Source organism: Poecilia latipinna, unplaced genomic scaffold (genome assembly GCF_001443285.1).
Source record: "Poecilia latipinna isolate Pla-1442-1.1 unplaced genomic scaffold, P_latipinna-1.0 Scaffold5301, whole genome shotgun sequence".
Lineage (NCBI taxonomy): Eukaryota > Metazoa > Chordata > Actinopteri > Cyprinodontiformes > Poeciliidae > Poecilia > Poecilia latipinna.
Window position 1 is genome coordinate 1 of NW_015117917.1, and position 12,561 is coordinate 12,561.

The window sequence follows — 12,561 nt, forward strand, 5'->3', positions numbered from 1 at the left end:
AAACACTTTTATTGAAAATATGACCACAAGCAGATAACTGTGTAATGTGTAAAGAACATTGTAAGTTGAATGAAACAAACCTGCGCTCCACCATCTTCTGATACTCTATGCGAGACAAAAGACCACGAGACCTGGCTTGAATTGCAGTGATGATTTTGGAAAGACGCTCATCTCTCATCTCCTCGAGTAGACCCAGCAGTCCAGCCTTGAAGAACACCTAAATGTGGCATTTAATTTTAAAAAGTTACCTATTTTTGCCCGTCTGTGTCGTATTTCATATCTTTTGTTCTCTTTTGTCTTAGAAAATCCAGGCGGTACCTTTGTGTGCCCAAACTTGTACTGGTTATGATCAATATCAAGAGATCCGAGAAGTTTTTCGGCTCCCTTCCTGCTGTCAATGAACTGTCCCTCAGGTATGGCAGCAGGATTCAAGATACGATATCTGGGAAATTATATATTTCTTAGCTGGACTTTGCAGAGTAAGGCTTGTGGGACGTACTAAGCTACATAGTAAGGTAATACCTCTGCTTGAAGTCCCCATAGAGGATCCTGTTGGGGAAGCCTTTCCTGCAGATCCTGATGCCTTCCAGCACACCATTACAGCGCAGCTGGTGCATCACCAGAGGGTTCTCCATAGCCCCAGGAGTCTTGGTCTCGTTGGGGATGATGCAGCGTACAAAGTGGGGGTGGGTAGACCTCAGGTTGGTCATCAACTTATTCAGGTTCTCCTGTGCATGACATTAAATACAATGCTGAACATTTAGTCTGTGTTAACATCAAAATATCTGAATTACTGAGTGGAAATCAGTTTTGACTCTCAGATATTTGACTTTACTTACCCTGTGAAGGGCAGATACAGTTTGAAAGGATGATCCCTTCTTCTTCCCTCCTCCTTTGCCCCCTTTTCCACTTTCAGCTATTTAGCATTACAAAAGTCTATATATTAGACAAACACAGACAAACAGAAATAACTTTTTCAATCTTAGTTCTGAAAGAAAGTCCCTTTACCTGAATCGGCTCCTGCATAATTTGCAAAGAGAGTACCAAGCAGTTTGAGTGTAGACTTCTGGTACAGCCCAACAACGGTCTCATTCAGAGGATCCTTGTTCTTCACCAGCCAGTTGTTGATATTATAATCAACAGTTCCAGCATAGTGGACCAGGGCAAAATGGGCCTCTGGTTTGCCTTTAACAATCCTGGGTTTCTGGAAGTTGCTCGATTTTCCCAGATGATTGTCATAAAGCTTAGCTTTAAATGTAGCATCAGAGGCTTTGGGAAACATGCACTCCTCTTCGAGGATGGACATGATACCCATGGGCTGAAAGGGTAATGAAAGTGGTTTGAAACACAAATGACCTTTTACTTTCTCCGTATATTTAATGTTCTGATTCTCACCTTTTCAATCAGGTCAATACAGGCCTGCAGATCCATACCAAAGTCAATGAAAGTCCATTCAATCCCCTCCTTCTTGTACTCTTCCTGCTCCAGCACAAACATGTGGTGGTTGAAAAACTGTTGCAGTTTTTCGTTGGTGAAGTTGATGCACAGCTGCTCGAATGTATTGAACTGGAAGTTGACAACAATATTTTTTAGTACTCATCCTTCTTACCAGCATTGCTTTCCAGGTGTTGCACATATAGTAAAATTATGAGTAGATGAGTCTCACATCAAAGATCTCAAATCCAGCAATGTCCAGCACTCCAATGAAGTACTGGCGAGGCTGCCTGGTGTCGAGTGAGTGGTTGATTCTCACCACCATCCACAGGAACATCTTCTCATACACTGCCTTAGCCAGAGCTCCAACCGCATAATACACCTAAAAATAAAGAAATATAAACTTTAAAAAAAAACAGTAATGTTCATATTCCAGTGTGCGTGGTCTATGCATAATGTGTGACGAGTCTCCATGTAAATAATAGAAGGTGATTTAGCTGGCTGTGTTTAATCCCTACCTGTTGAACATTTTGTCCCTTGGTGACCCACTCATTCCCTACTTTGACTCTGGGGTGACAGAGACCTTTGATGAGGTCAGCAGAGTTCAGGCCCATCAGGTAAGCTGATTTGTCAGCATCTAAAATTAAAAACATGAATTATAGATTAATTAACATAATTTTCCTAACAAGTTTCCAAGTTATAGAACTCCTCTCTCACCTTCAGTGCCATCTGCCTCGGCCTGCTCTTCACGCTGCTTGTTCTTGAACTTCATGTTACCAAAGTGCATAATGGCACCAGTCAGTTTGTAAATGCCGTTCTTCTCCTCTTGAGTGAAGCCCAATACATCAAAGGCCTCCTGTATAAAAGAAAATGTTTTTTTACCTATGGGATTAAGTATTTGCTGGATCATATAAACCATATATAATACCTGCTCTAAAATGAAGTTATAGTACAATATTATGTATCAAATATTCTAATTACTCTGTAAAGTAACTCCTACTCACATCAGTTGCGAGCAGCTCTTCTGCATCATTGATGGAGGCTACCGTCGTCTCTCCTTGGGAGATGAAGGCGTAGTCATAGGGGTTGTTTGTAATGAGGAGCATTTCTGTAAAGTAAGCCAAAAAAATGACTTATAAGTACATTATGCAATGATGCGAAATCAATTTGTACTGATTTGAAAATGTGATGTTTTTATATACCAAGCAGCTCAGGCTTCTTCTGAGACAGAATTTGATAGAAGATGTGGTAATCTCTCTCAGCCTTAAGCTGAAAGGTTACTCTGGACTTCTCTAGCAGATCTGTAAAGGGATTTGCATCATGCAGGTAGAATGACAGTCATTTTGGATGTAAAAGCAAACTTAAATAAAAAGAAGGCACCACTTACATGTCTCAATATCAGCTGAAGCCAGCTTTCCACTGGCTGCAAAATGAATACGGATAAATTTTCCCTAAAACACAAGATGAGAAGAAAAGTTATATTGTGATTTATGCAATGGGAGAAGAGTCTTTACAGAGAGGAACTTACAAATCTGGAAGAGTTATCATTTCTGATGGTTTTTGCATTCCCAAAGGCCTCTAATGCTGGGTTGCATTGGATGATTTGATCCTCCAATGTACCCTACCAAAATGAAACTTGCTGTTAAAGAAGTGCAAACGTGCGTCTAAAGGCTGACAGTCTGCAAATTCAGAAGTATCACCTTTTTCTCAGAGCCTGTGTCCTTTTTCCCACCTCCAGCTGCAATGCTGGCGAAGTACTGAATGACTCTCTTGGTGTTAACAGTTTTCCCAGCACCAGATTCTCCACTGAAGACACAAAGCAAAAGGCTTTATTAGGTGGAAAAGATGGCATCCAACGCTATAAATAATAACACAGCTTCACATCCACTATTATCAAACTAAAACGAACTAATCAATGTAATACATATGATATGGTTACTTGTAAACATGTTCTTAACCTTTTTTAAAACATTTAATCATTTCACTATCACAACCTTCTATGTATTTATCGGGATTTTGTGTGATAGACCAACAGAGAGTAGTGTATGTGAAGAGGGATAGGAAAAGAGAGGAAAATGTGAAAAGTGTACCATACATTTGTACCTTTGTTGGCAACCAACTGCATTCATTAGACACCTAATCAGTAAGTAAAGTCTGCCTCTGTATAATCAATCTCGGTATAAATATAACTGATCTGGATAAAACCTCCAAGGATTTATCACTATTGAACACTATTGAACAAACACTGTTGTGATGCATTTATGGGGGCGCTTAAAGCCGAGATCATAAAACAATCCCAGGTTTGGACATCTCACAAAGCTCTGTCCAGTCCTCTATCTAAACACTGAAAGAGCATAGCAGGGATGCAATCCTACCAAGACATGGTTGTCTATCTAAACTCACAAGCATGTTGAGAAGGGAGTTATTTAGAAGCAGCTAAGAGACCCATGGTAATTCCATGACAGCTGCAGAGATCCACAGCTCAGCTAAGAGAATTATTTGACAGGCTAGCTGGTAGTTGTGCTCTGTGCAAATCTGGTATTTATAGAAGACTGTCAAGAAGACAGAAAGCCATAAGAGGTCATGTTGGTAGTTTGCTACAAGCCATTCAGAGGACATCATAAACAGAATTATGGTACCAGCATTATGTTATGGGATCAGGATCTGAGCATCTGATCAGAGTTGGAAAGCTGGATGGAGTGAGCTACAGTTGAGCTGTTTTCAGCAAACCATACCCATGTTATTCAGTGGTCCAGTCAAAGTTCAACTGAAGTTTAATTAAGGAATTTCTGACAGGAGTTGAAAACTTATGTCTAGAGATAATCCATGCAATCTGACTGAGCATGAGCTACTTCATGCAAAAGAACGAGCAAAACGTCTGTAGCAGCTTTGCAAAAGGTGTAAAGCTGGCACAGACATATTCCAAAAGACTAGGAGCCTAAACTGTAGAGAAAGTTGGTCCTATATAATATTGGTTAATGGGAACTGCATACTCCACCTTTCTGACTTTTAGTTGTTATAAAATCTTGAAGGTCTATCATTTAAAATCCTAGTGAAATACAAAGAACATTGTGCTTTATTGTAATTAGAATGGGAAAAGTTCAGTGTTTGAATTCTTGAGGAAGGTACTGTGTTCCCTACTAAAAAAATATTTTCTGAAGATGCAGTACCAATCACATTTTTGCTGAAATAAAGGCAGAAACAAGAGCAGAAAATCTACATTTTACCAAAGTTCTGACAACATGGTATTTTTGAGGATTACAAATTAATTGTTAACATACGTGATGAGAATGGACTGATTTTCTCTGTCTGAAAAAAGAGAAGAAAGGATTACTGAAGGGCTTACTCTTTTTTACCTTAACTCAACTGACAATGTGATGTTCATTGAAAATAAATGACCTGTCAGCATGTACTGGTAGGCATTGTCAGAGATGGAGAAGATGTGAGGAGGAGCTTCGCTCCTCTTCTTTCCTCTGTAGGCAACGACCACCTCTTGGTTGTAGACTGGCAGCCACTTGTAGGGGTTGACAGTCACACAGAACAGCCCAGAGTAGGTCTAAGAGAATTCGAAATTGAATGTGATAAATTTTTTATAATGATCTGAATTAGGATTGGTGTATAGAGGGGTGGAAAGTTAGCTTTTCTTCACTTACGTAGATCATCCATGCTGCGTAACGCTCTTTGAGGTTAAACAGCACAGCTGGCTCATGGAGGAAGGTGAACATTGCCATGTCTTCGATTTTATCAAACTTTGGCGGGTTCTGAGGATGTATGTCGCACTCCTTCACGGTGACAGTCTGAAAAATCAACAAAGTTTCTGTTAACAGGCTGCTTTCACTCTGGTGGACAAAAATAAGCTGCCTTTAAAGCAGCATCTCTTCTGCATACTGACCTTCCCTTTCTCTGTCTGAGCAGTGACTTTATCACCTTCACGACTTACGATGGAAGCCTTTACATACTCCTCATCGGGGTCAGGAACAAAACATTCCTTCTTCATGTCAAACGGACGGGTCTGGGCCTCCAGACGCTCCCTATCTGACTTCCTCAGGTACGGGGCGGCTGCCCCAAATTCTTTCATGGCAGCATCACCCATCTTTCACCTGGGCAACTAAACAACAATTTCTCTTAAGGCATCTTAACTGCTTGCGTGTTGCAGTAATAAAGTCAAGTAAAGTAATTTTTTCTAATATATTGCTATAAGTTTTTAGATGTTCTTACCTTTTCGACCACTTCCTGGAATACTGAGGTGAAGAAGGCCCTGAGGGAAGAGATAACATCAGTATGGTTTCCATATCTAGCTAAGTCTGGACTTTTGTCTTCATACTTTACCTTGAGATAGAATGGTGACCTGTTGGGGGCTTCCCTGTGACTTCTCCTTTTAAATAAAACCCCTTTGCCTAATATGGAGGAGAGCTTTAGGGCCAGGCATGTTATTGTGTCTGTGTTTGGTTAGGGGGTTTAAGACGGGAGGGGGTTAATGAGTGGGAGAGCAGTCCAGAAATCAGCGGGTCAGGGTCTTATCAGAGATGGGGTCCCCGGTGAAGCCATATTAGGCACTGCATGTACTGCAATGATTATTCATAAGTATCCCCAAGCAGCCAGAGACTAGAACTGCACCTTTAAATAGATACAGGGACTGATGTTTATCCCTTACAAAGAGCACTTCTGCATAGAATCATTTATTTTATTTATTTGTCTGAAGTTATCGTGAAAGGCCGAGATACGTATAAAAAAGGTGAAAACAGTTAATATTTAAACAAGAAAATATAACAAAGGCAACATATGTTTGTATGTATTGTTTTTCTATTGGCTTCAAGTGCCACTGGCAACAAAATATTATAAATAAATGTAAAAAATGAGTAATAAAGATTTTTTGCAGAAAAGTAAATGTTGGTTTATAGTAAACTCTAAGTAACTGCCAAGCAACACAGAATATTTTAAATTGCACAAATGCAATTTAAAACACTTATTTAGCAAGTGTAATTAAAATATAAAAATGGAAGTAAAAATAACATTTTAAGAGTTATAGCAGTAGGAAACAGTTTCATTGTTGACATGTGTTGCTATTAGGACAAATAATTCTGCACATGTTAATCACCGGTATTGTTTTCGAAACACAAAGGAAGATGTGCATTGTTTCTGGGGAAATGCTTCAGTGAAATATCTCATCTATTGGTGTCCATTACTCTCAGGGCTTAAGTGGAGTCCCAGTGCGACATGAGTCACACATTGTCTTTGGTTATTACAGAGTGGCCGGACCTCATTTTAACAACAGCAGTCATCATGTAGTGAGTGAGCGGGTCTAAATAAAGAACGTTATTCTGAAAGATTAACCAGACGACAAGAGCGATGCAACACAGACAAAGGTCTGCCACAGGTGGACATGCTTTGGATTCTCTCAAAGGCAATAAATATGTCGACCAGTGAGGAGCTGGAGCAACATGACGAGTTCCAGTGTCAAAGCGGGAGCCTGTTTGCATTATCGCAGTGAAGCTAGAAAAGCTGGCCTCTTAGTTACAGGCTTGTTGACATAGCATTGTGTCTTTTTGTGGACAAAGATAACCGTGCGAGAATCCCGTGGAGAAGCGCAGAGTGTGGAGAACAGTCAGGATCCAGCTTTTGTCTGCATAGGATCAGCTGTTTCTCTGGTGTTGGTCTGAAATGGCTTGAAACTGACAACCGAAGCCTCTTCTGGTTCAATTCCAACATTTATGATAACTTATGCATCATATCATCATTCATTATTTGGACTGCATAGCACATCCAGCTACTTTGAGCCATATCTGCAGCCTCTTCAAAGGTTAAGAGATAAAAGGAGGGTCAACGGCCGCTGACAAGTGCTGAGATTATTTCCATTGTGATAACTTCGCCGGGCCTGCTCCAATAGCTGGCGCCAGCGTGCCAAATGGAAGCGAGAGATTTCATGCAGTCTGCTAAAGCGCAAGCAAAAATAACCTCAACATCACACGTGATGTCTACCCTTTAAATAAGCACAATTTAATTTAAATCAACATGATTTAAATACTTTTTTATGTCACAACAAATGTACACTGTCATCACTTATGTCTAATTGAATAAAAACATTACAGGGTGGGTGTGAGGAGCAGCTTGAATGTGTTTGTCGAACACTGTAAACAGATTCCACATCAACCTTGGTTCCAGTTTAACTTACAATTAGGTACGTTATAAAAGATATTTGTTAATTTAGGATTTCTCTTATTTGTAAAATGGCAAAGAGTTCTGCCACTTAGACACTGTATATCATTAACGTAGTGCCGACAATAAAAAAAAAAGTTAATTATAAAAATCTCAAGTCTTCTACTTGTAAGTTTCTGGTTCAAAGAAATATAAAGTTCAACCCAAAATGTGGTCTAGCTGCAGAGACACCAAACTGTTCCTTCTTGGGTTCCTCCTTTATCAGTGTGAGCTCTGATATCCTATTAATCTTACCGATAAGCCCTCCACATACACGCACACACACACACTGCGCTGCTTGTGGTTCACCACTATGAGCAGAGGTGTAAATATGTCTTCATTAGCGGGTAGATACCTGCTTGTCAGCCAGAGGAGTTTAGGAGAGGACATGTGATAGGAGAAGACACAGGGCTTCCTGAGGTTCACCCTATACTAGTCTGGGGTCTCCTCTGTCACCTCCTCCCACTTTATGTCATTGCAAAACTTCCCACTGAAGCATCAGAGAGTCAGACATGACTAATGACCAGAAAACCTCTGGACAATCAGGCAGAATTAATTTTTAAATCGGATAAATGTCATCGTCTTTGTTTCTATATGCCTCCATATATGCATCCATTTTGAGCTCAAAATAAATGGGGAGAAGTTGTGCATTTGGTTGTTAAAATAACCAAATGAATTCATTATCTTAACCATCGTGTCCTAAGGTTAAGGTTAATAAGGTTTAATGTATTGTTTCGTTTCTGCTTACTTTGCTGTTCCTGCTGATTGATTTCTGGTACCTGGAAATAGATTTTTTTGTACTGAATCCAAGAACTCCTGTCCAGTTCTCCGTAGGAGCATGCAGATTTTAGCTGTGATCCAGTGACCAGCTGCAAGTGATCATGTGTGGAATTATGGTGGATCTACGCATGAGCACCGGTTTATTGTTGACCTCTGCTCAAGCTTTTAGGCTTTGGTTGACTCTAATTTTAGAGCAGGACATTTGCTTTGTCTCTTAGCTATATCTGCACCTCAGCTTTTCAGTTTTCAGTTCGGTTTTTCATTTTGCACTAAATCCCATGTCCCTATTTTGTCCAATTTAAGTCTACACCTCGCCCTCGTGTTGCGTCATCACCAAACCTGATCATGACTAATAAAAAGCTTATATACACACAGCATGTACGTGAATGTTTTTATTAAATTTGGGCATTTTAGGATGCAACTGAACACAGGGGAAATCAACAACAGAGGCTCAAATATATGCAGACACCCACACAAATATTGCTTCTTGTCATTTATGTCTAGAGTTCATTTGGTTTTGGAGGAGGGACTTGGCTTTTATTCTTAATCCAAAAATGTCAAGTATGGTGGTGATGTCATCGTCCTGTGGGTGATCATCTTTTATACTTATACTTCAAAAATAGACTATGTATTTAAATCTGGGGAAAGTATGACATGAAAAACTAGTACGAACCGTGGAATAGAGTCAATGCATATATTTGAGATGGTATTTATCATTTAGATTATGTGTAAAATCAAGAAAATCAACAATTTATGGAAACAAACAAAAACCCAACATAAATGCAGCATTCAGGCCGTAACAATGTTTAATTCAATCAATTTGTTTATTCCTATCAAATAAAATTGAGCTGACATCGATCTTTGACTGGGTTGGTATTTATTATGTTTATATTATTTTAGCTGAATCAAATAAATAAAAACTGAATCAGAGGAATTTCTAGGCTATGGACAACAAAGGCTATTCCTATTTATACTCTCTTCTAACTCATAAGTGTTTAAGAGAACAACAAATTATCCTATTCTGTGTTAAGGGGCTTCAAACTGGGAGCAAATTTGTATTTTCAAATTTCCCTTCAACACATTGTTCAGGATAAGATTAAAGAAGACATAACAAAGACAAGAATGTGTGGACTGCACTTTTTAATGTGGTTTTATTAGGACTATGGGTTGTGAATAGTGACAGTGAAGGGGATCTACAACACACAGCAGGCGGAAAGATTTCAGCAGACTCCAACGCTTCACTCCTCATCAAACCCTTTCTGTTGCAGCCCCGAAATTTGGAGAGAGAGAGAGAGAGAGAGAGAGAGAAAGAGAAACATCCATTTAGTATTCAGCGTGCTGTGGCATCAGCACACACTAAGTGTACATGGAAGTTTTTTTGATAAAAATTGCATGCCTCCTACCTTGGGGCCAGTGTCGCGGCTCTTGACTCGCATCTTGTTTACTTGAGACTCGGCGATGTCGGCTCTCTCTTCAGCCTCGTCCAGCTCATGCTGCAGCTTTCGGAACTTGGAAAGATGAACATTAGCCTGTTCCTCCTGGTTGAAAATAAAACAGGAAACAGAAATATTCATTGAGGAATTCATATAATTACTTTCACACATCTTCACACTTACAGCCTCCTCAGCAGATCTTTTGTAGGCTTTGACTTTCAGCTGCAGTTTGTCCACCAAGTCTTGCAGTCGGGCGATATTTTTTCGATCTTCTTCAGTCTGTAGATGATGAGAGACCATATATATATCAGTATATCAAACTGCTGCTAAATGAAGCTTAAATAGCATTGTGGGATACTGGCTATTTCATTCAGCACACCTGATAGGTCAGCTCCTTGATGCGGCGCTCATATTTACGGACTCCTTTCACAGCTTCGCTGCTTTTCTTCTGCTCCATTTCTACTTCGTTTTCTAGTTCCCGTACCTTAAGACATTTTGTGCATACCTTATATTTTCCAGTGTTTTGTTCATTTGCAAATATACTACATATTTTCAGTACATATGTGCAAAAACAGATGAGCTCACCCTGGCCTCGAGTTTCTGGACCTGCTTCTTGCCTCCCTTCATGGCGATCTGTTCAGCTTCATCCAGACGGTGCTGCAGATCTTTGATGGTCTGCTCCATGTTCTTCTTCATGCGCTCCAGGTGAGCGCTGGTGTCCTGCTCTTTCTTCAGCTCCTCAGCCATCATGGCAGCATCAGTGATGGCCTTCTTGGCCTTCTCTTCAGCATTTCTGCATTCCTGTAGCGAGTCCTCCACTTCAGATTGAAGCTGGACTGTATCACCCTCCAGCTTCTTCTTCTGGTTTATCAGGCTAGTGTTCTGCATGATTTTAAAATGAGATATTTGAGAGTTTGTGAAGCTGTTATTTTTCCATACAGAAAGTATCGTTACCTTTGAGATGTAGCCTCACCTGTGAGTGCAGTAGCTGCACCCGCTCACTAACATCCAGCAGCTCTTGCTCAGCAAGCTTGCGGCTTCGTTCGGTTTGCTCCAAAGCGGCCCTCAGTTCCTCCAGTTCTGCCTGAAGCAGGTTGTTGCGTCTTTCAACGATGGCCATGTTCTCTTTGAAATCATCGTTGGCCCGAACCGACTCATCCAGCTGAATTTGGCAATCCTTTACAGAATGGCATTAACCACATTAATGCACGTAGATAATTGAAAGAGTAGAAAATGAGTTTCTGTTTGAGTTTACCTTCAGATGTGCATGAACAGATTTGAGTTGTTTCTGGGACTCAGCCGCCTGCCTGTTGGCTTGGCTAAGCTGGATCTCCATCTCGTTGAGGTCTCCCTCCATCTTCTTTTTCAGACGAAGGGCTTCATTCCTGCTGCGGCACTCGGCCTCAAGAGAACTCTGCAGGGTGTCGATTGTCCTCTGCAGGTTCCTCTTGCACTGCTCCATCTCCTCATCTTTCTCAGCCAGTTTGCGCTCCATATCACTCTTAATCTGGTTAAACTCAAGCTGAACTCTCAGTATCTTGCCTTCCTCGTGTTCAAGGGAACCCTTTGACACAGATCCGGTCTCTGGTTTGAAATTTGACTTTTATTTTTAAGCTATGTATTAACCTAAGTTGGTTATAGTCTTACCTCTGCTTCTTCTAGGGCAGACTGAATCTCCCCCTTTTCCTGCTCCAGCTGCTTTCGAGCTTTTTCCAACTCATGAACGGTTTTTCCACCTTCACCAAGTTGCTCAGTGAGGTCAGAAATTTCCTCTGTTGATGAAAGAGCGACCATTCAGTTTTGCCTTGCCTATTTTACATTTGTAAGTTCACGTTCAGTGATGTACTACCTTGAAGGTTCTTGTTCTCCCTCTTCATGGTCTCCAGATGTTCAAGAGACTCTTCGTAGGAGTTTTTAAGTTTGAAGAGTTCGGTGCTCAGAGATCTGGCTTCTTTCTGAGAACTCTCCAGCTCACACTGAGACTCTTCATACTTCTGTTTCCACTCTGACAAGACCTGGACATTGAGATTCAAATCAGGTTGTGAAATCTCCTTGACACATTAAGTTTTCTACTATCATTTTTTTTTCTTTGATAAAAGCATCATTATGTGAAAAAAAAAAAATCATGCAGATGTTATTTACAGTTTCATCATATAGCAGTTAGGTACATGGTGATATACCTAATATATGGATATGTTTAATATATCCAAATTAAACAATAATACAGCAACAATGATGTATCGTATTGCTTGTTATGCATTTAACCAAAACATTCTGCTCATACCATATCCTCCCCATTGCTTTCTGATATGCTTCAGCTAGTTTCTCGTAACAGAGCCTATCACGAACTCTCATGCTAGTTAGCATTGCTACCAAAGATGGCCAATAAACAGTTTTCCTATAATGTTAAGTTGTTTCTCTGTCATTAGCACATTTAGCACTGAGTGTGATTGGCAGCTAAGAGTCATGACTTGTTCTAGTTTTATAAGCAATCTGGTTTTCTCACGTATTGGTAAATAAATAATCACACACTAAATTATGCCATGTGCTTGTTAGTTTTCTCATACATGTGGTTATTATTTTTATGTGATGGTGGACCAGCATTGTTTGCGTGTTGTTTTAAAGAAAATGTCCAACATACTTTGTCAAAGTTCCTTTGCTTCTTGTCCAGAGCAGCAGCAGCAGCATTAGACCTCTCCACATCCACCATGAGATCTTC

General features: G+C 40.2%; 1 protein-coding gene and 1 pseudogene across 1 annotated transcript; both read right to left on the bottom strand.

The window, feature by feature from the left end:
• Positions 1-24: 24 nt before the first annotated feature.
• LOC106943438 (myosin-7-like) lies at positions 25-6,175 on the bottom strand (annotated as a pseudogene).
• Positions 6,176-9,536: 3,361 nt separating this feature from the next.
• LOC106943437 (myosin-6-like) lies at positions 9,537-12,555 on the bottom strand. The gene is made up of 10 exons (XM_015026747.1): positions 12,484-12,555; positions 11,692-11,857; positions 11,490-11,614; positions 11,098-11,406; positions 10,816-11,019; positions 10,428-10,724; positions 10,222-10,326; positions 10,026-10,121; positions 9,813-9,947; positions 9,537-9,668 (listed from the first exon to the last, which is right to left on the bottom strand). Exons 1-10 carry the CDS (start codon positions 12,550-12,552, stop codon positions 9,648-9,650), a joined length of 1,527 nt encoding a protein of 508 aa, XP_014882233.1. The 5' UTR covers positions 12,553-12,555; the 3' UTR covers positions 9,537-9,647.
• Positions 12,556-12,561: the final 6 nt, after the last annotated feature.

Bases quoted from the DNA above. Each gene is read 5' to 3' on its own strand.
- LOC106943437 (XM_015026747.1), bottom strand. From the start codon at position 12,552: ATGGTGGATGTGGAGAGGTCTAATGCTGCTGCTGCTGCTCTGGACAAG. The intron at 11,020-11,097 runs GTAAACTCAAAC...CATTCTGTAAAG, and splicing joins CTGTTCATGCACATCTGAAG to GATTGCCAAATTCAGCTGGA. The intron at 10,122-10,221 runs GTGTGCTGAATG...CATCATCTACAG, and splicing joins TCAAGGAGCTGACCTATCAG to ACTGAAGAAGATCGAAAAAA.